General features: G+C 37.7%; 1 protein-coding gene across 1 annotated transcript; it reads right to left on the reverse strand.

The window, feature by feature from the left end:
- Positions 1-1,383: 1,383 nt before the first annotated feature.
- shrprbck1r (sharpin and rbck1 related) lies at positions 1,384-26,591 on the reverse strand. The gene is made up of 14 exons (XM_056461900.1): positions 26,068-26,591; positions 24,892-25,066; positions 24,642-24,725; positions 24,275-24,416; positions 21,851-21,941; positions 21,420-21,738; positions 19,538-19,650; positions 19,153-19,326; positions 13,638-13,798; positions 13,450-13,561; positions 11,748-11,927; positions 11,546-11,644; positions 10,721-10,864; positions 1,384-2,228 (listed from the first exon to the last, which is right to left on the reverse strand). The coding sequence occupies exons 1-14, from the start codon at positions 26,335-26,337 to the stop codon at positions 2,148-2,150; spliced, it is 2,145 nt and encodes a 714-aa protein (XP_056317875.1). The 5' UTR covers positions 26,338-26,591; the 3' UTR covers positions 1,384-2,147.
- Positions 26,592-27,182: the final 591 nt, after the last annotated feature.

Consider the following 27,182-nt stretch of genomic DNA (forward strand, 5'->3'; position numbering starts at 1 on the left):
TATTAATCTTTGCCCAGCACTAACAAAAATAGTTGACAGCAGCTAACGATATTATGAGCATAAGTAACCAGAATATAATTTCATTTAGACCTTCAAAGGTCTGCATTTTAAAACCCAGTAAACAAAAAACAAAGAACAACACTGTTAAATGCAATACAGTTTGGTAACAATTTTTAATTTATTTAAAGAACAAAATGTAAAGCATGTTAAATTAGTCAAAATATGTAACAAGGAGAATATTTGAACAGCTTTAAATATAGTAACTACGGGTGCTCAGTACTTCAACGTGTAAGGCACTCTTTAAGACTCGCAGCCCTGAGGTCAGATTAACCTACTGAATTAAAGTGTAAGACCATTTTCAGTCATTCGCGTTTCTTCTGTGGTTCATGCAGGAACTTCATAATGCTTATATCCCAACAACAGTGAGGCTACAGATCAATATCACGAAGAAGGATGAACAGAAGAATCGTCTGTACAAATGCGATTCTTCTGTCCAGATTCTCAGTGAACAATATCAATGCTTTGAAATGAAAAATCCAACTACCCTCTTGAAATGTTCATTTTGATGCATAAGTAGATACTTTGGATGCTGACTTCAGCACATGGATTGAAAGCTTTGGCAGTTACATCAGTCCTTTGGCTTGAATCAGACTTGAGGTTTTCAACGCAAGCCTTGGGTACCTCCTCTTAACTATTACCTCTACTTAAATTAGCATAGCACTATAATGCAACGTTTCAACAGTAAATAACTGATCTACATATTAATAAGAACATCCAGCTTAAAAACAGTCAAATCATCGAGCAGTGCAGTGAACTGTGTTTAACTTTCAGATTGAATGCACAAAATACTTAGTCTGTGGCAAAGATGAAGGGAAAACACTGCACACATAAATTATCCTGGATCACAGATCAACAACAACAGCTACATATAGTTTGTAAAATAATAATAATAATAATAATAATAATGTAAAATTACGGCTAATGTTAGTGGTTACATAACTTAGAGATGAAAACAGGCAAGATAAGGCACTTATCAGTAACGTGTTAACAGTGTAGTAGAGCTTAAGACAAGACAAATACACAAATATGTGTAAGTGCATTGTAACATTGCCTTATTTTCATTAACAGCTGCAGCTTTAGACAGCTTTGGCTCTTTTTTTTGCCCCTTTTGGGATCATTTGAGCAGAAGGGTAAAAGATAAATACATAAAAATGTGTATTTTTGTACTAAAATATATACTTTTAGTCAATGTTTTAAACAAAGTCTTAAATAATGTCCAATCATACGTTAGTTAAAGCTCTGATCTGCCACCCATATATCAGTCTTGCTTAAAAGGTTTAACAGTGATCTGTAAACCGTTTGACCAACTTTTTATTTCTTAAAAAAAAAAAAAGAACTGGTCCAAAATAGTGAATCAGTTCCAAATCCCTATTTCCAGCACCCTCAAAGTAGCAGTTTAGTCTCAAGAGCACTCAGTCAGTTTAAATAAATCAGAATTTGTGTTCACTGGATGAACATTCATTAACCATTTTAAAGGGACAGTTCACTCAAAAGTCAAAATGTATTTACCATTTACTCACTTGCAAGTGGTTCCAAACCTTTATGAGTTTCCTCATTTTGTTGAACACAAAAGGAGATATTTTGAAGATTGTTGGAATCCTGTAACCATTGATAGCCATAGTAGGAAAAACAAATACAGAGGAAGTCAATGGTTACATGTTTCCAACATTCTTCAAAATGTCTTGTTTTGTGTTCAAGAAAAAACTAATTAAATTATGTTATATTTGGGTGAACTATTCCTTTAACATCTCCTTTTTGCAGTTGACTCTAATACAACACTTCATTTTATAGGTGAAATCTAATACAGTGGAGTTGTGTTAATAAATAATCACATTAGAATGCTAAGTGGACCGATACACTACAGTAGTTGTCTAATAGGACTCGTCTCAGTGCTTATTTGCTTTATGATTCAATCCCATAAAATGCACCGTTGCGACTTTAGATGTACAACAGACCTACACATTTCAGTTAGAAGCATCAGGTGGACGGTATATTTCTATCAGTCCACACAAAATGTCAAAAGCTTTCATAATGCAATACGCTACATTTACTCGTACCTCGTCCTCTTTTTTTCTCTGCTATTCCCTTTAGTGACAGTTCTGGCATTTTGGGTGGCATCTCTGCTTGTTGACATTGCAGCGGCAGCCTCCACTTATGTCTCCTGGACCCTGAAATCAGAGAAACAGATGAATCTCTATTTGTATCTCAATAATATTTCACAATTAAAGCGATAGTTCACCCAAAAATGAAACTGTACTCATATAATTTTTTATTTTTATTTATTTGTTTGTTTTCGTAAATATATTTTATTATTATTAACAAAGCATACAGGCTGAGATAATATAATGCAGGTCCGTAGCCAGCCTGGTGAAAGGGGTGGTTCTATTTTCTCAAAACTAGATCTTTTTGCAGTTATTTGCCTCATTTTCTATTTAATTATGAGACTTAAGCACAATTTTTAGATGGAATAGCTTGTCGGGTGGTCCTCATAACCACACTTTTTGATTTACCAAAAATAAAAATATATTTAAAACAAATACTTATTTTAAAAAAAGAAATGGATTGCATCATAGATCAATAGAAAAAAACACAGGAATCTTTTGAAGTTTTAAATTAGAAACAGTGGCCCATTGTCATTTATTAGGCAAATAACAAACTGGTCAGCACATTCGACTTTCCTTAGTCACAATTTGCCCATTTGATAAAAAATGTATGAAAACATTAATAATAATAATAATAATAATAATAATAATGTAGAGCTTCACGATTTTTCCAGCCTCTTTTGTAAAAAATAAGTACATTTAAAAATTCATGGACAACAACAATGGCTCAAATGGTATTTACATTTATTTTAACATGGTCTGCTTTTGATGCTTCATGGTCATTTTTTGTTTCAGGAATAAGGTCCAAAATTTTTAATAAAAGTCACTAAGAGTAGCGAAAGTCAGATTAAAAATTGAAAATATTTGTTAGCATTGGCCAAAACTGATTAGCTGAAGTCCCACCAAAGCGACATGAACAGAGGATTCCGCTTGAGCCTTTTTCGAAGTGTTATTTTCACAATTTATTATGGCAAAGCAGTCAAAATAGGACTGAGCTCATGTACAGTATGTGACAAATTCTGGACCTTTGTCAGTGAGGGGTGGGTCCACACGAAAACCCCCTGGCTACGGGCCTGTAATGACATATATCAGTTCAACTACCCTCACCCCTCTGGTCTCTTTAAACTGGGGTATCCAAATGAATAGAAATTAACAGAAACAACAACAACAAAAGTACAGTATCAACACAAAAGATATTTTGAAGAATTATTTTTTTTCAGCAGTATTCAAGTGAGGAAAATTGCAAATTTACATACACATGCAGTACTTCCTCAAAACATAGTATAGTATAGTATAGTATAGTATAGTATAGTTGTGATGTAGTGAACCCAGAGTGGGCCCACTAGGAGGCGTGGGAGGCCTTAATATCACAATAAACCCAAAAACAAAAAAATAACCCAATGGCAAAAATCCAAAAAACACAATGGCCTGACCCGGAAGTGTAAAAAAAGGTGGTATTTATTTACAACGATGTGGAGGATATGTCCAGTGCAAAATATATACAGTGTCCATACAAAAAAAAAATCCAAAAATATATATATACAAGAATACAAAGTACCAAATCAACAAATTAAATATAAAGACTAATACATATAACACAAAAACAAAACCAAAGAAGAAAAAAAAAAAACAATCAAACGTAACCACTGTATACTAGTATCTACTCACTCAGAGAATTTGCTCACGGCTCTGCCACAGCACGCTCGCTAGCCAGGTAAACTGACCCTGAGCTGGAGTCTGGCGTCCTTCTTTATACTCCAGACTCCGCCCATCGATTGGCGCAAGCCATTCAGGTATGTACCTAAATTTATCTCTTTTTTTATCTTTGCCTTAAATGGCATTTCTTTAAACATAAAACATTGTCTGCTTAACAGACCAATAACACATAAGACAATAACCACATACAACCCTTTACAGCTCTCCTCCTGTAAAACAGGACAAACAACAACGCTAGTTGTACCCACATAAACACAAATGGTACGGTTGGACTTTCAGCGCGCGAACTCCCAAGGCGCGGCTTCTGATGTCATAAGCGCGCGCCCTTCCTTCACTCAGGTTTGCCGGTCTCGCGCTGAAGTCCGAACCCCCCTAACAAACAGACAACAAACAGACAAACGAAAACACTCAGACAATGGGTGTGTGCAAGTATGCTCCATGTGAGATTATAGGGGGGAGATGAAACTGTGGAGGAATGACAGAATGCCGGTGACATGACGCGTGCACTCATCAAAATCACCGCTGACGGAGGAGGAAGAAATGAAGGTAAGTGCAGAGTGTGTGTGTGTGTGTGTGTTGGTGCGGCCGTCAGAGACGGAGGGGAGAAGTCTCACTTCTCCACATTATCCTCCCCCTCTCCAAGCCGCGTACTGTCTGGTAACCTGGACAGGAAGTCGGCTACTATGTTTTTCCTCCCGGGGCAGTGACGTATTTTAAATCTGAAGGGTTGTAATGCCAAGTACCATCGGGTCACTCTAGCGTTGTTATCCTTCATGGTATGAATCCATGTGAGCCCGATGGTCAGTCTCTAGGTCAAACTCCCTCCCCAGGAGATAGTAGCGGAGGGATTCAAGGGACCACTTGATGGCCAGACACTCTTTCTCTACCGTGGAGTACCGAGTTTCCCTGGGCAACAGCTTCCTACTCAGAAACACCACAGGTCTCTCCTCTCCAGATGGTCCCTGGGCCAGTACCGCGCCAATCCCTCGTTCTGATGCGTCCACCTGCACCAAGAAACGTCGATTAAAGTCTGGACTCTTTAGCACAGGATGTGCACAGAGTCTCTCTTGCAGAGTCTTCCATGCCTGCTCACAGGCCTCAGTCCAGATGACTGGATTCTTTGTCCCTTTAATTAACAAGTCCGTTAAGGGTACTGCTGTTGAGGAAAAGTCAGGGATGAAGCGTCGGTACCAGCCCACCAATCCTATAAAGGAGCGCACCTCCTTCTTGGTTCTGGGTCTTGGGCTTCGCCGAATTGCTTCCACCTTGTCTACCTGTGGTCTGAGACTGCCATTACCAAGTCGGTACCCCAGGTAGTTGGTTTCTTGTTTGCCCCATTCACACTTTGCCACATTTAAGGACAGACCCGCTGCTTGGATCTTCTCCAGGGTCTGTCTTACGTGCCGCAAATGATCCACCCACGTGTGACTATGAATCACAACGTCGTCTAGGTACGCAGCCGCACACTCTTCACAGCCCTGGAGAACTTGGTCCATAAGTCGCTGGAAGGTCGCAGGTGCCCCATGTAATCCAAACGGAAGAACTGTAAACTGGTATAGACCAAGAGGTGTTCTGAAGGCAGTCAGTGGTCTTGATAACGGATGGAGGGGCACCTGCCAATATCCCTTACACAAGTCCAGTGTAGTGATGTAGCGGGCCTGTCCAATCCTCTCCAGCAGGTCATCAATCCTAGGCATAGGGTAGGCATCAAACTTCGATTGAGCATTCAGCTTACGGAAGTCAACACAGACCCTCAAGGATCCATCCTTCTTCGGAACGATGACGAGTGGGCTACTCCATTCAGAGGTTGAAGCCTCGATGACCCCCAACTCCTTCATGGTCTCGATCTCTTCTTTCAAAGGCTTGAGCAGTTTTTCCGGGATTCGATAAGGTCTCTGTCTTGATGGAATGTTATTGGTAAGATGAATGGTGTGTTAGGTTACCTCGGTTCTGCCTGGTCTCTGCTGGAACAATGAAGGGTATTGGTTCCGTAGATCTTGTAACTGTTGTTGTTTCTCCTCTTCTAGGTGTTCCAGTTTCAGCTCTGCAGATTTCCTTGGTGTCACCATCTCTTCAGCTGGTTCCCTTTCATCTTCTTCCACTTCTCTTACCATCAAGGACTGTTTAAGTTGTTGCGGTGTCTTGGCCTCTTTCCATTCTTTCAGGAGGTTAATGTGGTAGGTTTGCCGACTCTTCTTCTTCTCAGGGTGATGTATCTCATATGTGACCGGACCCATCTTTCTGGTAATCTCATAGGGCCCCTGCCACTTTGCAAGAAGTTTGTTAGTTGACGTGGGTAATAGTAACAATACCTTCTGCCCCGGTTGAAATTGGCGTAGACGGGTCTTTTGGTCATACCATTTCTTTTGCTTGTCTTGTGCCTCTTTCAAGTTTTCCTCCGCTTGCTCCCTGTAGGTCTCCAGCTTCTCCCTCATTTCCAGGATGAAATTGATGATGCTGCTGCCCTCTTCTGCTGCTTGAGGCTTTGTCCATGCCTTCTTTAATAAGTCTAACGGCCCCTGGACTGGCCAGCCATACATCAACTCAAAAGGGGCGAAACCTGTGGATGCTTGAGGTACCTCCCTATAGGCGAACAGCAGGAATGGTAGCCACTTGTCCCAGTCCTTTCCAGTGTCATTCACAAACTTCCGTAGCATGTTCTTTAGTGTCGCATTAAATCTCTCCACCAGCCCATCCGTCTGCGGGTGATAAGGGGTCGTCCTTAGTGCAGTGATGCCCAACTGCTGGTGAAACTGCTTCATCACCCGTGACATAAAATTGGTTCCCTGGTCTGTGATGATTTCGTCGGGGATGCCTACCCTGGAAAACAGTTGTATAAGAGCATGTAATACCTTTGTGGTGGTAACTGTGCGAAGTGGGAATGCTTCGGGGTAACGTGTGGCGTAGTCACAGTTGACAAGTATGTAGCGGTGTCCAGCACTACTCCTTTCTAGTGGTCCCACAATATCCATGGCAATGCGGCGGAAAGGGGTTGAGATAATGGGTAAGGGATGTAACGGAGCCTTGTCTCTTTGACGTACCGCACTGGTAGTCTGACATGTGGTGCAAGTGTTGCAGTATGTCTGAACATCAGTGTACATGGTAGGCCAATAGAAACGTGAGCTTATGCGTGTGTATGTTTTGTGAAATGCTAAATGTCCTGCCCATGGAAGTGTGTGTGATAGCTGTAATACAATTGGACGACAAGACAAGGGTACAACCAAACGTTTCACATTCCCCACTTGTACATATAACAAATTATCACTGATAATAAACTTTTCATCATTCAAGTTAGTGTTATTTTGTTTTTCTGCCCTTGTAAACAACGTTTTCAAAGTTTGATCATTTCTTTGCAGTTCAGCAATGTTTTCTGGGATCTGCCAGTCCCTCACCTCCAGACCACTTGTATCAGGTTTGGGTACTGGAGAACCCAGATGCTTTAACAGCCGTTTCTGCTGACGAGTTTTCTTTGGGGCCTTAGTCCCACCCTGTAGCAAACTACTGTCCAAGTCTGGTAGTGGTTGCAAACCAGCTTTTGAACGTGTCATAACAGTACATGTCATTTCATCTACATTCCCACCTTCAAAGATCTTTTTGGTAGATTCAACACACAGTTCATTTAGTACTGGGAGGTCTCTTCCTAAAATCATGTCTGTAGGTAAGTTAGTGACAACTGCAACATTCATTAAATACATTTGATCTTGAATGCCCACAAGTACCTCTGCTTTCGGATACCTCTTTATATCCCCATGAATACATTGTACTTCCGTGGTGTTAGTATAGTCAACATTAAAGACATGACATGATTTGATCAGGGAAATCGAACTTCCTGTATCAAGCAGTGCTTTCAATTCAAAACCATTCACAGTAATGTCCAACAAATCAACATTTTGTCCCACATCAAAGTCACTGTTAGCATCCCCCTCTCTGGGTGCATAGCAAAACCCTGTCAGCTTCGATTTCCGGGCTGGGCACACAGATGCTTTGTGTCCCTTTTGCTGACATGCATAACAGATCAGTGTATGTGAACGTTCAGTCTCAAGTTCATGCGAGTGCTGATTGTCAGTGTTGTGAAATGCGTGTCGTGCTCTACCTTTCGAAGGTTGCGTGCGCAGGCCGGGCCGATGAGCGTTCATGTACTGTTGGGCCAACTTTGCTGCTGTCAGTCCCGAGTTCGGCTCATGTTCTTTAACCCACGTTCTGGCGTCTGGTTGCATGACCCTCAGCAGTTGCTCCATGATGATCTGCTCACCGATCTCCTCCTTTGTATTTTGATCTGGTCTCACCCAGCGCTGATACAGATGTCTCAGGCGATGATACGTCTCCGTTGGCGACTCCCCTTCAGGTAGTGTAGCAGCCCTGAAGCGTTGCCGGTAGGTCTCTGCAGAGATGTCATACTTCTGCAGAAGAGAGTCTTTTAGTTGAACGTAATCATCTGCACTGACCTCATCCATCGCTAGGTATGCCTCCAGCGCTCGACCAGTCAACAATGGCACCAGCCGACAGCTCCACTCCTCCCGAGGCCACTGCCACGTTCGGGCCAGACGTTCAAATCGTCGCAGGTAGCTTTCGATGTCATCTCCCGGCTGTAAGGGTGGCATCGGTGTCTCCGGGCGACGTGTCTGTGCGGCTCGTCGGTCGGTTGACTGTACGGGTGGTGGTGGGGTAGGTGGTGGTGATGTCTCCACTGTGGATACTCTACTGGGCGATGGCGTTGTCAGCTCCGTCGGCCGTATCGACTCACGGAGTCCCCGCAGCTCACGAAGAAACAGCTCCTCTCTGGTTTGCTGCGCCTTGAGGAAATCCCTCATCATACTCGCCATGCCCTCACTGGACTGCGTAGAAGGCTCACTGGTGCTGGGACGCTCCGTAGCTGTCTCTTCTCCACCAGACGACAGTCTACGCCAAGCTGCGTCCTTCACAGCAGATCGTAGACCCAGCCTTCTCCTCCTCATTCTCTTCCGGGTGGCCGCCGCTTCTGACACCAACTGTGATGTAGTGAACCCAGAGTGGGCCCACTAGGAGGCGTGGGAGGCCTTAATATCACAATAAACCCAAAAACAAAACAAAAAAATAACCCAATGGCAAAAATCCAAAAAACACAATGGCCTGACCCGGAAGTGTAAAAAAAGGTGGTATTTATTTACAACGATGTGGAGGATATGTCCAGTGCAAAATATATACAGTGTCCATACAAAAAAAAATCCAAAAATATATATATATACACAAGAATACAAAGTACCAAATCAACAAATTAAATATAAAGACTAATACATATAACACAAAAACAAAACCAAAGAAGAAAAAAAAAAACAATCAAACGTAACCACTGTATACTAGTTTCTACTCACTCAGAGAATTTGCTCACGGCTCTGCCACAGCACGCTCGCTAGCCAGGTAAACTGACCCTGAGCTGGAGTCTGGCGTCCTTCTTTATACTCCAGACTCCGCCCATCGATTGGCGCAAGCCATTCAGGTATGTACCTAAATTTATCTCTTTTTTTATCTTTGCCTTAAATGGCATTTCTTTAAACATAAAACATTGTCTGCTTAACAGACCAATAACACATAAGACAATAACCACATACAACCCTTTACAGCTCTCCTCCTGTAAAACAGGACAAACAACAACGCTAGTTGTACCCACATAAACACAAATGGTACGGTCGGACTTTCAGCGCGCGAACTCCCAAGGCGCGGCTTCTGATGTCATAAGCGCGCGCCCTTCCTTCACTCAGGTTTGCCGGTCTCGCGCTGAAGTCCGAACCCCCCTAACAAACAGACAACAAACAGACAAACGAAAACACTCAGACAATGGGTGTGTGCAAGTATGCTCCATGTGAGATTATAGGGGGGAGATGAAACTGTGGAGGAATGACAGAATGCCGGTGACATGACGCGTGCACTCATCAAAATCACCGCTGACGGAGGAGGAAGAAATGAAGGTAAGTGCAGAGTGTGTGTGTGTGTGTGTGCGTGTGTGTGTGTGTGTGTGTGTGTGTGTGTGTTGGTGCGGCCGTCAGAGACGGAGGGGAGAAGTCTCACTTCTCCACTATAGTATAGTATAGTATAGTATAGTATAGTATAGTATAGACTCAAAATAACGATTTTGCTGCTTGTTCAAACTATTTATGTAAAATGTGCTTAACACAATTCTTGAGATTTTTTTGGGACACCTTAATTTTTTATGCTCAATCCACTTAAATTGGTTCAAGTGATAAAGTTAGCTTAATTGATTTGTGTTGGAATCCTGCATGTCAGTATAGTATAGTATAGTATAGTATAGTATAGTATAGCATAGTATAGTATAGTATAGTATAGCATAGTATAGTATAGCATAGCATAGAATGGTATAGTATAACAAATAATTTTTTTTTAATGTTTGCCACAAGCCCAACATTGAATTAGAGACATTTACTCTTTAAAATGTCATTGAATGGGTCATCTTTCATCTTAACTTTACATTTATTTGAATTTCCTGCATTGTTCACTCATGAAGTGGTATCTCCAACATTTTGTCTTCTCTCACTGCTTAACCAAAGGACATTTTAAAAAAGACATGTGCAGACTGTAGATTTGACTTAAAAGAAGAGTTTAAATAGCTCATTATGATTATCTATTTTGTAGGTCATTTATTATGAAAGAAACACAATTGAATTGGAAATAAAGAATTCTTAGAATACAGCGTTCTTCAATATTTATTCTTTTGTCATAGTGATGAAATCTTAAAATCAAGCCTGCACTACACACTTTGACCTTTCCTCACTCTTTTTTTCTGAGGAATGAAACCCTGTGGAGCTGTCGAGTAAAGCTTTATCCAGGTCTAATGAAAAATCTCTTACTTTGGGCCCCCAGCGCGGCCCTCTGGTGACCCAGCAGATCTCAGTGTGGCAGACGGTACAGCGCAGCCAATCACAGCCCTCCTTCTTCTGGACAATGATGCCGCACTGGGGGCAATGCATCGCCTCTCCAGAATTAACAAGAGTCTGTTGAGGATAGAACAGAAAGTCAATGAAAACAGAGATGAACATGCATCACCTAAACTTTCAGCTGCACAAATTCAGTAAGACTAAAGTGCCCAATTATGATTTATTCATGTGTATTTTGACCCTCAAGTTTAGGTTGAGCATGAGACTTGGATGGATTTGGTTTGTGTTGTCAAGATTTTAAGATGAGGCTGTTTATAGCACTGCAAAAATGAAACAATTTTGCACATACTTACATAAGACAAGCACATACTCAAACTAAGATTGTACAATTTATACCATAAAAATGTGTTTATTTAAATGGCCGCTCTCAACATGCACTGTAAACGATCGATTGATGAAAACAAACTAGGCTATCAGAGCAGAGCAGTGGCTCAAAAAGAAGGGGTTTAAAAAGAATGAATCACTGAATATAACATTTCAGACATTGAGAAACAAAGTGGAGTATATTATGAGAAAATAAATGACTTTTTTTGATCTTGGATGGATGTGAATCTATTGCAGGAGAGGTCAAAATCTAAATTAGGAACTCTTAACATGTAGCACAATAGGGGCGTTTTATAATAACATCATCTGCTAAACCCCAAACTTATGTCTGAATATTTTAGAATAAAGAACAAGATGTCATCTTTTCTTAACATGAGTTTTGACAAAAAACAGATGTGGATTTGTGTGTTTGACCTTCAGCAGATCTCTGGTCCTTCGAGCTGCAGAGTCATTGATGGCTCGAGCTGCGAGATCATCCTGATACTGCTTACAGTTCATCCCTTCATGAATAGCCTAAGTGAAGAAAAAAGAAACAATGGCAGGTTAAACTAACAGAAAAACATAAACCTAAGTAAGATAAGTATATGTATGTCAGTGTCCATATGACATGCTTCACCTTGCAGAGCAGGCAGTTTTGTTTCTTGCACACTGGACAGTGGAAAGTGTTGACAGTGTCCTCATAAACACACCAGCCGGGACAGTCAGCAGTAGCGCAGTGATAACTGCCCTCACAGCGAGATTCCGCCACAGACAGACCCCTCTGCAGCCAGTGCTCATAATCATCCATTGACACTAGCTAAGACACAGGTAGAGGAGGGGAACATGCAACACATGAATTGGTTTATTTCACTGAGGAATACTGTAAAAACTACGTAGGTGACTTGAGTGATTTAAATTATGTAAAATTAAATATTTAACCAAATGAACGGTACTTACTAATAAAACCTTTACATTTTTTGGTTAAAATGTTAGCAAATTTCAGCAAGTTGACAGAAAAACATTTTTCTTTTTCACATGGTTCCAATTTAAGCCGAATGTCAGATTCTTGTTATTGTTTATAAGATTATAGCCGCTTTGTTAGCTTTTTCTGTCATGTAAGAATCGTGTGGAAAAATAGACTAATTATAGCAATAGGCAAACCAAGTGAAATAACATGGTAAAAAACAGAACAGAAATTATATCTAATCATCAATAGAAGGTAAAAATGACAATTAAAAAAATGATAGGGGGGGGGGGGGGTGGACCCTGTTTAATGCATTGCATGGCCAGTCTGTGTTTTTAGTAACTTTACATTATTTTATTAAAACAACTTTGTGACTCTTGTTCTTCAAAGATGCTAAAGAAATAAATATTACATACTTACTATAACTAGAATTACTTGCTCAATAATTACTTACTTTCGTTTCATTAACATGCTAAAGTAACCAAGATGTCCTCGCTGCAGTCTGTAACCGCAATGTACGTAGTGGACCTTGTACTGCCCACTAAGGTAACGCCAATGCTACTGTGACAGTTGGGTTTAGGGGAGGGGGAGGTTTAAGCGATCGTCCATTACTTAGTTGACATGGTCTAGTACATCATCAAGCTGCAGGCTGCAGCGAGGACTGTCTCAAAATAACCATAACTTAACATGATACCGGGCGCAATGCGGGGGTGCAATGGGTAGCGCTCTCGCCTCACAGCAAGAAGGTCACTGGTTCAAGCCTCAGCTGGAACAGTTGGCATTTCTGTGTGGAATTTGCATGTTCTCTCCGTGTTCACATGGGTTTCCTCCGGGTGCTCCGGTTTCCCCCACTAATCCAAAGACATGCGGTACAGGTAAATTGGGTAAGCTAAATTGTCCATAGTGCATGTGTATGAATGAGAATGTACGCTGCGTAAAACATATGCTGGATAAGTTCATCCTGCTGTGGTGACCCCTGATTAATAAAGGGACTAAGCCGAAAAGAAAATGAATGAATGAATGAATGAACATGATACCAAATTGAATAATAATAATACAGGGTCATATGAAAGTAATGACTCAGAAATTGTGTAAAAATATTCAAGTTATAATAGTATAAGAGTTATAATAGTGTGTCAAAGCTACCAAAACAACACAGATGATGAGGTTTCAACATGTGACTCAGTACTTTGAGCTTTGATCATTTTAGCCAAAGGAAGAGCCAGCTGCGCTCCAGCACCATGGACAGAGTCACAACAGCAGACAATGACAGACACATGCAGACACTTCTGGATCTAGTCAAAATACCCTACAGCCCTTTGGCTTTGTAGACAAAGCAGTAAAATATGATCAGTATGAATAAATGTATTCTCACAGCTCGGATTTCTCTTTCCTGCAGGACGCAGTCACAGGCGTAAGACTCGTCTCTGTATGGACAAGCCACCTGAGGGTCCTCTGACATCAGAATCACAGAGCGCAGACAGTCTCTGCTCACACAGAAACACACTTTACTACCGCAGATCAATACAGAGGAGTCAGTGTGAGTGTGTCTCTTTTCCTCACTTGCAGAAGCAGTGCAGACACTCTCTCAGCAGCACTCCTTCACCAGACTCCAGCTCCACGTAGCAGATCCTGCACTCCACTCGCTCTGGGTTTGGAACCAGATCCTGCCCGTCCATCTGAACCAGACGAGCAAAGTTCTCCCTGCGCTCTGTTTCTCTAGCCTGCAGACACAGAAGGTGGAGCTGTCAGAACTTCAAAGACTGACTTTTGCATGCGCAGTCACTTATACATACACACACATACATACATACACATACATACACACACATACATACATACATACATACATATATATATATATATACATACATATATACACATATATATATATATATATATATACATACATATATACACATATATATATATATATATATATATATACATACATATATATATATATATATATATACATATATATATATATATATATATACATACACACACATTTATATACATATGTATTAATGTATGTATGTATATATATGTGATATATATATACTCATATATACATACACGCAAGTTAAATTTTTTACGTGACTGAATAAATTGTTAAAGCGGTCACTCACCTTACAGTTTATATTGATCAACCACATCACAGCTGCACATACTAAAAAACATGACCCTAAAAGGCTCCATAACTGAAGCATTTATATTAAGGGTACTGTATGTATAAATCAGGAAAATAATTTGCAAGAGAGCCAGTTGTGAATGATATGCATCTATTTAAAAAATCTTTATTCAACTTCACATAGTTCATTTGCATAGTGATCTGTCTTTCTTAAAATCAAGGCTATTGTACACAAGTAAAGATGAAAGAATGAAGCCCACAGTCAAACAAACAGGTTATGCTACATTACAGCTGTGAAGACAAAGACATCTCTTTCCCTGTCACACTAATCAGGCCTACTTATAGATGTGGTTTACCAATGACACACTAACCACCAGATAGTTGATAGTAAATTATGCTCTTTTTGGAATATTATTTTAGAAACCAAATAAATATGTTTGATGTTATAACGAAACTAGTATCTTTTTTCACCAAGTTATGTCTTTAAATAGAATTCTATACCAGTAAGCATGTATTTTACATTTGCTCTACTACCATGCATGTATAGTTGAAGACAAACGTTTTAAATTAAATTTATAAAATTTTATTAAACTTATACAAATATTTCCCAAGTGTTTCAACAAAGATTATTATATTTAAAAATATATATGTTTAATAACTAATACCTCAGAACTATTTTTTTTTGTCTATGCCAATGAGAGAAGGCAGAAACAGACAGAAAGGAAGATGGCAGAACCTTACATTTCTACGATAGAAATATTCTCATTATTTTGAACACAAGGAAGAAAAGGAAAGAGGATTATCTAATTGGACAGTAATTAAACATTTTAGTAAGACAAAAAGTACAAGAGTAGCTAACGCACTGCTTTAAACTTTCACTAATCTGTATATACAGCTCTCGTGTCAGCAAGTTCTCTGAAGATAACATTATCCTACATTAACTTTTTATGTATTTATTTTAAAGGTAAATGACATTATGCGATGTGTTCTTAATTGCAGAACTCGTCTATTTAAAATTAAAGAAGAAAAAAACCCTGCAAGTTCTGAATGAGATCAAGCCTCAGCCAAGCCAAAAAAAGTAACTCAAAAGTATTTAACCATTTTAACTTTCCCCAACACTAATATATATATATATATATATATATATATATATATATATATATATATATATATATATATATATATATAAATACAAAATATATAATAGAAAATAAAATAAAATATCCTTGCTCTGTTAAACATCACTTAGGAAATATTTGAAAATATAATTCAAACTTCACAGTGTTAATACGTTTTTCTTCAACTGCATTTACGATTCTGAGATTTGGAGGTTTTTGCAACACTGTGCAATTTGTTTTAATTAGAAAATGCAGGGATTTTTTTATGAATTTGTATGCTTTTTGTGGTGCACTCCTAAATCCAGCCATCTGTATGGCATAAGCAGATTACATAATAAATGCATTTTGCAAGACTATACAATATAATTTAGCAAAATGTAAAATCATTACAAATTGTCATGACAGTGGTGCACAGTCCAACGGCACAGGTTTGGGATATGAAACATTATTCACCTAAAAAAAAAAACTGCCTCTCTGCTTTAGTTATTTCTATCTTACAATGTCATCTTTGATGTCAAAGTCATGTTGCTTGTGTGAATAACTACAGTCAATGTTTGAAAGGTTATGTACGGTGAGCAAAAGTGTACGGTTAAATTTCAACAAACCCAAAAGTTTATTGTTCATCTCTTCTTTAAGTGGGATGCAGTAATAGTTAAATTGCATTTTTTAAATAACTCGGTTCTTGAATATATATATAAATTATTATTTCAAACTATGAGGAGATACTGTCTCGCAAGATCAGACTGAACTTGTATCAAATCGTCTATGTAAATAGAAGCTTTACATTCATTCAAGCAAAGACTGTGCAGTAAGAATCGTTTCATTCATCTACTTACAGAGATATACTATGTCCTCTGATGCTTGAGACGTGAGCCCATTAAAAGAGTCTGTACCTGAATAGATTTATACCAAGACCAAGCTCAGTGTGTGGAGGGAAGATATTATTAGATCAAGTAGTGAAGCAACCGTATGATCTCCTTGCAATAATATTTTAGAAACATGTTCCTGTGTAACTGCAACACAGATTACTTGCAGTGTTTAATATCCATTTCAACTTCTCCGTTTAAAAAAAGAGAACTTTGCATGGATCAAATTATTCAGCAGTGATCTGTTCAGGCATATAGAGGTTGTGCAGTATACCGGCTGGTGTTGGTGTTGTAGTTGTGTTTGGAGTATGATTGTGTGTTTGTGTGAGTGTAATCAGTAGTCCTGGTCGAGGTTGTGCAGTAGTGAGTTGTTGCCCCTCAGCTCCTCTCTTCTCCCTTTCTCCTTAAAAAGAAATAGAGACAAAAGAGAAGAGATTCAGACTGAGGAGTCAATCAGAGCTCAGGCTTTAATCTACTCACAAACCCTTAAAGATTAGTAAAAAAAATAAAAATAGTGGCGACTGATATGGGTTTTCAATGATTGATGACGATTTCTAACGATCACGGTTGCTGATGGCTAATTTTATATTTTAAAAAATGTAATGACAAATGACATGTAAAAACTGCTGAAATTATATGAAAGTTGTGTTTACTGTATTTTTTTAAAAACAATTGACATGAAATAAAACCCTATCGGCGTTCTAAATGTATGTTTGGCTATGTTTGCCAGCAAAAATCTGATTTTTTCCATATTTAGATATTCTCAAATGTTTTTTAATACAAAAAAGTACAAATAAAATAATAACAGAAATGTTTTAAACAATCTGATACAAACCACATTTGAAGGTGGTTTAAAATGTGATTCCAATCAGATTTTTTACAGATGCATGTTAGTCTGGGCACTCTGGATGCTCCAACCGAATTTCAAATTGACTTTCGCTTCACTATTAAGACAGCAAAACATCAAAAACACTGACAATAATCTCAGAAGTACTAATGCAGTAATAAACTCAGTACTTTGAGGTAAACACAGCACTGAACAGAAATATTGTTAACCACTAGAAACCACAACAAAACAAACAACACGCCAGACTCCTCTGTCTGAGTTTTCCATGTGCAACAATACAACAACAGGGGTCCGTTCTCCGTACCTCGCTTAAGTGATCTAAGATGATTTGGCAGATCCTGAATACTTTTGATCTTGATAACTGATCTCTGGCTAATTTGATTTTTCAAACAAGTTCGGGAATCAGATTAAAATGTCTGGATGAACTGATCTGAGATTGCTGCATGTGTTGTGAAGGACAGATAAATTGATCCTCAAAATCAACGATTGGCTGACGGCACAGCAGCGTAATGACATCATCTGATTAATATTCAATTATCCATGCGAGCTAAATTACATAAAATTCGTAGTAAACGGTTTGTTAAATATACACAATAACTTTCCACCTTTGTTTTGGGCTGCAGGCTTTACTCTTTCTTGTGTTAAAAGTTTAGCAATTTATTTAGTTTTACTTTTCGACTGGATTTAAGTAGGCCTATTCAAGTTTCTTAATAACTGGATTTATAAATTTATAGTTATAGTTAATAAATTAATTTTGAATCAAAAAAAGCATTTTGATATCGGTAAAGGTGTCTGCAACTTCTTGTGAAGCATCAAATCACCGACATTTTAGCTGTTAAAACATGTGCATGAACGCACAATGCATTATTATTCCTTTCCTTAAAAAAAAATAAATAAATAAAGGCCATGTCCATTATCATAAACAAATTGTACCAAAGCTGGGTTGGTACCTTAAAATAGTATGTGTTAGTATCTAAAAGTCCATATTAATAAATGTTCTCTTTGAACCCCTTGGGAGGAGAACGCCCTGTGACAGTTTTTGTACTTTTATTTTGGAGAGCAGATTGCATAACAACAGTTTTATTTATTTTATATTTTATATATATATTTTTTTAACTATTTTATTTTACTATTTATAGTTTATAGGTTACTATTGTAAGAAAATATCAGCATTGTGTACATACTTTCAGTATTACCTTTGCTTGAAAAGACCCGATCTAATCCTGTTTATATGAAACGAACCTGCTCCTGAGCAGGTTTGAGCTACAAGAACTGTTGCTATGACAACAACTCTCGGATGAGTTTTGAAGAACAGAACGATCCTGGATCGGGTCATATTGTCAATAACCAAATCCAGCTAACTGAGTAATCCACGTACGATGAACGAACCCCAGGAGTTCCAGACTATCTAATACTCTCCATTTGCCCCGAAATAATTTATCAAAGCAATAAACACAAACAGTTTGGTTATGTCTGTCCTAAAATCTGATCACTTTCATATAATCATGCCAATGGTCTACCGGAAAATATCTGATTTGAAAATAAATAAATTCATTAATAAATAAAGATTTGCACATATCTGTCTAAACATATAGCCTTATATATACTCTTAACGATAGATCTTATTGTTAATGAATAAACGACCTGGTTTTCTTACAAAATGATTTCTCTCTTGATATTATCAGACTAACATGCACAATACACAAGTAAAGAGTTTCGCTACAAAGGCTGTTTTCAAATTCTGGTACGCACAACACTACTAAGATGCCAATACTGATAATCTCAAAACTCCCCAAAAACCTTTACAGGCCTACCATTCGCTTTCTTTTCATTTATACAAACCAAATCACCACTATTTTTTGCTGACCTAAAGGACAAAGTGTGAGCGTAGATGGAAAATGATGGGTGTGTATGAGATGTATATGCCAACAGCAAACACAACATGGCAGACTCAGCTGATCCTACTGATTTCCAAACGCATCCAAATAGAACAATGAAATCTTCTAGAGGAAGCAGGAAGAAGCATTATGCAAAATGTTTTCTTGCTTTCTTAACTAAACTCCAATCAGATCTGAGTCTTTCTGGGTGATTATGTGCGTTTCATAATCCTTACCTGTTGGTACTGCCTTATTGCTTCTTTTTCCTGCTGAATGCGTCGTAGCTCTAAAGCGTCTGGTCTGTAGTTGCCAGGAACTGTGTATCCTTCAGGTCTGTCTGCGCTGCACATTTCACAGCCTGGACGGGTTGGTTTATTAATATACGTACATGTCGGGCAGGCCCAACCCGGCTGCATACACAGAAACATTTATTCAAATAAGCACAATGATCTCATCATACATTAACATCGATGTTTGTTTTTGCTTGCTGCTTTCATGACATGCATTTACTTCAGTTATTTCAAATATTTTTAAAGGCTCAATGGTATGAACTTGAGCCTGTCTTTTAGCTTATATAAAAACATGCTTTGTATATCTAGATTATTTTTTCAAAGAATGTACCTGTGTGCTTGTTCTGTTGGGACCCAGGGCTTCATTTAGCTGTGGCAGCTCAAGGTTGATCAGGTCACGAATATCACTTAAACCCAACCTCTCTGATCCTCCAGCATTGTTACCTGAGAATCAAAAAAATGTATGTCAAAAATACTTATTGTGCAAGAGGACAGAATTTTTGTGCAAGAGAAGAAAATTTAGAATTCAATGATTCTGTTTTTTTTTTTTTTTTTATGGCAGAAACATTTGAGATTGACATTTTGCCTCACAGTGTTTGTTGCTAACTTTCCAGAAATCATCACTTTTAATCACCACTCTTTATGATTTAGGGCTGTGCAATATAGGGCTGTGCAATATAGGACTGTGCAATATAGGACTGCACAATATATAGTTTTTCAGCAACGATATCGAAATGTGATCATTCACAAAAGTCACATTGCAGGATATGCAATGCTAAGTCAGGATTATAATTTATCATTTGCATGTGGTTTTGAGTCCTGTGATTGCATGAGGATTTTAAAAGCATTCATGCATAAGAATTTGTACTTTTGAAACTTAAATACGATTATTATTACTGAATTATTTTTATTTATATTATTCAACTACCTGAATTCTGTTAGACTCAAAAAACATTGAATTATTCTTATTTATATTACTCAAAAACTCTACCTGAATACTGTTAAGACTAGGAAAACAATGTTTATCACTGTTTATTTCAATTGCATCTTTTTTTAATTGTATCGATCTGGTCCTGTAGATTCTTTATTTTTTATGCAGATGTGAATCTACAGATTCATCCCAATCATTCCAAATCAAGCAATTCAAGTCACCTTGTCAAATTGTATTAATATCGTAATGTATATTGCAGAATAACAAAATATCGCAATGTTAGATTTTCCCAATATCACACAATATATCGAATTGATCAAAATATGGCAAATATGCATAATGCAATAGTTGGTTCAACTATCACTTTAAAAAAGCTCGGTTTTTATTTATCTAAATGTTCTTGATATTTTCAGGTTAATAAAACTACAGCAGTGGAACAAATGGTGGTGATATTTATTATAGCTTTTTATTTGTTTGTTTGTTTAAATGTACGATGATTTATGTAATAGTAAAACATGGCAGTTCGGTTAAAAAAAAATTGTAGTGATACTTTCTTTTCCCTGAAATAATATGAAACAAATGTTGGGTTTTATAACGTTTTTAAAAACATTGTTTTGCAAATATTGCATTATTTAGCAAGGTATTGCATTTTTCTTTAAAGGTCCCATGAAATTAAAATAAAGTTTTTTATATGAGAGTATCATAATGGTTAGTTTTAAGATATCTATAAGCTAGTGTAGTCTAGCTAACAGAGCAAGGAAATTTTCACAGTATGTCTGATAATATTTTTTCTTCTGGAGAAAGTCTTTTTTGTTTTATTTCGGCTAGAATAAAAGCAGTTAAGAACCATATCAAGGTCAAAATTATTAGTCCCTTTAAGCTATATATTTTTTTCTAGCGTCTACAGAACAAACGATTGTTATACAATAACTTGCCTAATTACCCTAACCTGCCTAGTTAACCTAATTAAGCCTATAAATGTCACCTTAAGCTTTATAGAAGTGTCTTAAAAAATATGTAGTCAAATATTATTTACTGTCATCATGGCAAAGATAAAATAAATCGGTTATTAGAAACAAGTTATCAAAACTATTATATTTAGAAATGTGTTGAAAAAAAAATCTGCTATCCGTTAAACAGAAATTGGGGAAAAACTAAACGGGGGAGCTAATAATTCCGGGGGGCTAATAATTCTGACTTCAATTATATGTGTGATTGCATTTTAAACACTGACTGGTCGCTTTTGTGTTGACATTGTGCATTAGTGTCTGCGCATACACACTCAGAGTATTATGGCTGTTGTGAAGTCTCGTAGGCAGGGTGCTGTATGGTCTTGAGGCTGTGTTGAGTGCTGATGGCCCATTGCTAACCGCTTCTTGGTGGGCCTGATGAGACGTTGGCACCACGAGTAAAGCACTTTCCTGATCTTGCTGGTAGATCCCTTGACTGAGACGAGCTTGACGGGCAGAAATGAGATAAAGGAATGCAGTGTCTCCATCTCGCTGGACTCCATAAGACGCCAGAGAGCGATGGTCAGAGCATAAAGACTGGCCGATGACCCAGCGCTGAACACGTGGATGAAAACCATAATCTGAGAAGACCTGAGAGGGCAAGATTCAATGGCAATTGAATTCATTCTGAAAATGGCACTGACTGATAAAAGTTCATTGAATTGATGGTTAGGAATGTTTATTTGGATAAGTCTACACCTACCTGCTGTTTGAGAGCACCAATTGTAGAGTGTGGGAAGACTTTCACTGAGACACAACAGGAAGAGGATGCATCTTCCACCACCACAGCCAAGCTGCATGAGAAATCAAGGCACCGGCTGAGATCAGAATGGCTTGGAAACATAACATGCTTGTGTGCATGATAAAATGTGCATTTTATTCATTGGATGGGTTAAATTAATTTTAAAATAATTTGGCAAAAACAAATTGTCTTTGTGTCCTCCCAAAACTGTAAAGCTTTCTTTCTTCTGTAAGTAAAACATAAAATAAGATATTTTCTCTCAGTGTTTTTCATGTCTTTTCCTCAATATAACGTTTTCCTTTGTGTCCCAGTTTGGAGTAAGGATGTTTCAGTACCCTTTTGTCTTTCCTGATACCGATTCCGATACCAAATTTAAACCAAGAATAGACTTGTGCTAAAAATGTTGTGCCCACCAGTCTCATTAGGTGAGGCAAAGAGCATAGAATCACCAAGAGACGGCACTACAGTGCGATTTGAAAAATAGCCACTAGATGGCGCAGCGGCCATTTTGGAATGAAAATTCCAATAGAACAACAGCATTTTATAAGTCTGTAAAATAAACTATTAAATATGGTGATGATTGTGATAGTAAGCGTTGTACTGTTGTCTTTCAGGTTGCATCTCAGCTTTAATGCACTTTTTAAATAAATAAATAAAAAACAAAGCAAATGCTTGCCATCGAGACAGCAATAAGAACCAATGGACAGCCGATCGCTTTCACTCCAAAATGGCGGAATCGCAGGGCTGTGCTGGGCGCTGCTGTTGCAATGGAACGTTCTATTGAGTGTCGCCTCTTGGTCATTCTAAGCTCTTTGGGTGAGGTTAATATTAAAAAAATGACTACATAAATTATAGCCTATGGTTGTTAAACTCTTGCACTTTTTGTGTTGTCAATATGATTGTGTTTATAAAGGTCTATTGTTGTGTGTGCAACATTTCTATATTTATAACCAACTCCGAGAAATGTGGGGGTCGAGAGGTACTGGCATTGTTATTTTGGGGGTTGCGGGCTGAAAAGTTTGGGAACCCCTGAATTAGACTATTTTTATTATCTGACATTTTTATTATCAGACATTCAGCTGTAATATTATTTACTTTACTTTACTGAAACAAGGTCAGTCACAAATCAAAATCACCGTAAAATGAAAAAAATCTATTCAACAGGAATAGATATTTATTTACAGGATAACTGTAGAAAATTTTGTGCAGAAAATAAAGAAATCTAGAAAATGAATATGAATAATATAGAAAAATAATCTCTTTAAAACATTAAATGCAGATTTAAAAATAAATAAATAAATAAATGAGTGTTACACTCTTCTTCTTCAATGCTGGTTTCAGGTTTGCATTGTTAAAGTCAACAAGAAATCGAAAGTAACCATATGATTTTGTAAGCTCACATTGCTAGTTTTATGGTGAACGATTCATCGGTGTATGCCATTAAGAAAAACAAATACTTTAATTGAAATCTGTAAAAGCACTTTCTGTTTTTTTTTTTTTGTTAATTTGTCAGATTAAGTATATATCCTATATTCCTGTATCTTAGGAATTGGGGCATGGCTAACATATTTAATCATGCTGCTCCAACTGTCAGTTTTAATAACAAACAGAAATGGTGAGCAGGACGAGTCTGTTAGGTTGTAATATCTCTCCCCAAACCCTTTCCCTCATCTTTCTGAAAGAAATGCCTACTTCACTACATGCATTCAGCTTGCAGTAGAAAAACAAGCCACGCCTACTGTTGTGTCATTTCATATTCCGTGTCTCTAGAAATTGTCACAATATGAAAAAATAACGTTCACAGCTTCCAGCTCATGCGGACTTTGAGCAAAGCTAGCAGGCATATATATATATATATATATATATATATATATATATATATATATATATATATAATATATATATATATATATATATATATATATATAACATTTTTAAAAGATGGTATCGGATGGGTTCATGGTTTCAAATACTAGTTTTATCAGAAATCGGAACCAATACTATAAGTTTTGCAGTATCGCAGAATATTTCCAATACTATTATCGGTATCAGAACAAATCTAGTTTGGAAGGACACGATGGTGAATAAATGACAACAGAGTTTTCATTTCAGTGTGATCTATGCCTTAAAACTTTAATGAACCTTAAAACTATTGAAATGCAGAATATGACTAATAGAACAAACTTACTAACTAACTCTAAGATTTCAGCTATATAAAATGTGTCTGTCCTTTCTGAATCTGAAAACAGGGTGTGACATCATACATTCAGCAGGTAGTTAGAAAAGAATGCTAACAGGCTTTTTTATCACCTGCTGCTTAAAATCTGGTTAGGACACATTGTTAAAATGAAAAAGTGGATCAGCGAATATAAACATTGATTTTACCAAACTTCAGAGTCAGTGTAGTTTCGTTTCGAGGGCTGAATGCTCAGAGCAGCTTTCTGTTTAGCTAAAGACGACGCACAGACTGATGCTGACCGAACATCACCTGCCTCTATCGCACTGACCAGCTCCGCACAGATCTCCTCTAGAGAAAAAAGAAGAAAGAGAGAACATGAATTACTGCAAAAATGAAAAAGATGGCGGGAAAAAACAAGGGACAGAAGAAATAATCGGAAATGGAAGGAGAACAAGTGGGCACTGCAGAGATATTTGCATCAGCATAATGGACAATTGACGCATTGTTTATTGTTTAGTAAAAGGATCCAACTAATCATGAGCAGAATATTAAAGCTACAACACAAATGGGTACCTGTGCGTGGCATGGGTGCTTTGCTCTGTGTGTCCAGAGGTGGAGGAGGTAGTCGCCTTTCTTCAGTGGAGGAACTAATTGCCACTGAAAAGAGGAACAAGTGACTTAGTGGTTTAAACCCACAGAAAAGTAAAAGTAAAAATAAAAAATGTAAAAAGCATGTGTTTGAGGAAACACATTATTAGACCTGAATGAATGAATAAAAAAAATGTCCTGAACATGATAATAAAATGGCAAAAGAAATGCAAACCTCTGTGTGCCTCACGGAGTGATGACGTCACCACGGTGGCCCACTCCTGCGCTTCCTGTTCACACCGAAATTTGAAGGATATACGGTCATGTGGAGGTGTTGCCAAACTCAGTTCATGGCACAGTGGGGTCTTGACTTCATATTGAACAGTCTTGAGGTCAAATTCAGCAATAAACTGAGTGAAAATAAAGAGAGACAAAAATATGATGAACTTGACTCAATAAAAAAAAAGAATACAGTCAGTGTACTGTCTTTTCTCGCAAGCAAATATATTAGCTAGTTTAGCTATTTTTTTGTTAGTTTGTTTTTCAAAACGAGTGTAAGGGGGTTTGTAAAATGTGCAGAGAAAAAGCATGTAAAAAATAAATCAAATCAATTGATAATTTAATATAATGAATGGCTTAAATAAAGTCAACACACATTTGTCTAAAAACACTCACTATTCCTTCAGCTTTTGTCCCTTAGGGGTCGCCACAGTGGAGTGAACAACAAATTATGCTGGCATGTATTTTTTTGCAACCCATGCCCTACCGCATGTATAAAAAACAAATAATAATAATCATTATTATATTTAAAAATTACCATTATTGTTATTATTATTCATAAATATTATTCATTAAATGAATAATCCCCAAAAAACTATTTAAAAAATACACATTTGATTAAAATAATAACAATAATAATAATAACAATCATAAAACATGAAAAAAATTTAAATGGTAGACTAAATTCAAAACTTCATATTTTACGGGTATGTACACCTTGACAGGCCTCTGGGACCCAAAACACAAACGAGATCAACATCAGTGCCAGTTTCACTTTCTAGCTATTTGTCTGTTACACAAAATGAGTCAAATTTAACCACCATTATTATGTGAAGTAGATAATCACAAACATGTACAGATCATGTAAAGTTTATTTGTGAGACACAACTCTCAACAAACTATCAAAATTAGGGGGTGGAGGGCGGATTTGAACAACAAAGACTAGCAATTTCAAAACAACATGTGATTCACTTGTGTGGGTCCTGTCTCCCTGTATCGGCCAAAGGGCGCCATATAATGATGACAGAGCAAATGCTTCTGGAATAAAAAAAACACTTTCCTGCGTTATTTCTGAACTTTTAAACAGTGTACAAAGCACCGCAGACTGCAGGCAAGTTGGGCATTTGCTCACCACACTGCGCCCGGCCGTTGTAGCGCTGATGTCCCGCAGCGCGAGGCGGAATTCCCCTGCCTTCCCTGGGTCCATGCTCAGCTGAAGACGAAGAGATTCGTCTCCTGTTCCGGGGAGACACAGCGGCCGTATACCGGAGTGGCATACCGACACCTTCACTGACATCAAAACAGTGCTGCATGCCGACTGCGAGGCCTCGTGGCCGAGGTGAGACGACGAGGACTGGGCCGGCGGAGATGCTTGAGTCCACCCGCCGGAGCTCAGCGACATGCCGCCACCACCGACTCACTACTTCGGGCGGGGATTTATCGCGTTGACACCCCAGTACCAGCCAGCGTTTCTGCGCTAATATGATGCTTGGATATGTCCTACAACTCTCTGATCCGGACATTTGCGCAAAAGTCGCGGCCTTGTCATCTTTGTTTTAGTTTCAGATAGAGCGAAGTTGAGCGTCAGAGCAGGAAGAAACACACGGCTTCAACAGGGACAGACATTTTATCTGCGTGTGTGTGTGTTTGAGAGAGACGCCTCCTGTTGAAAACACACTCATACACTCTGCTTAGGGGATATCCCGATTTTTAATGCCAACCAAGCTTATATTTCATCTCATGAATTTTAACTGTAATGTAACTAGGCTAATATTTATGTAGGTACTATGACATCGTTTATCGTTTATCGTTTTTGCTTTATCACTATATATGTTTAAACATCCCAGCTGAACATGATATTGTAGTAAACATAAAGAGTTTGATTGGTTATATTCGGATCTATCCATTAAAATCTAAAGCTAAGCTAAAATCTAATTGGTTCAAAATTACGTCATGAAACCATTACAATAACATTAACTCAATGGGTCACAAAACACTTCCACAGTTTTTCTTCAAATAGTTCAAAAGAGTTTTTTATAACACATTTTAGACTGGTGTAAACGTTTCTATAAAAATGTTTACATAAATTAATAATTATTATAACAGTTTAATTATTTAATATATGATGAAAATAAACTTTGTAAGATCAATAATTTTAAATTAATAAAAACTGACAGATGACAAAAAATCATTTAAAATGAATGATAAAATATCTGATTTGCTTTCTATTAAAAGATTATTAGTGTT

Source organism: Danio aesculapii, chromosome 7 (genome assembly GCF_903798145.1).
Source record: "Danio aesculapii chromosome 7, fDanAes4.1, whole genome shotgun sequence".
In the NCBI taxonomy this organism is placed as follows: Eukaryota; Metazoa; Chordata; class Actinopteri; order Cypriniformes; family Danionidae; genus Danio; species Danio aesculapii.

Coding starts and splice junctions, on each gene's coding strand:
- shrprbck1r (XM_056461900.1), bottom strand. CDS start 26,337: ATGTCGCTGAGCTCCGGCGGGTGGACTCAAGCATCTCCGCCGGCCCAG. Junction 24,417..24,641: donor AGCACCCATGCCACGCACAG/GTACCCATTTGT, acceptor TTTTTTCTCTAG/AGGAGATCTGTGCGGAGCTG. Junction 10,865..11,545: donor GGACCAGAGATCTGCTGAAG/GTCAAACACACA, acceptor TATCCTCAACAG/ACTCTTGTTAATTCTGGAGA.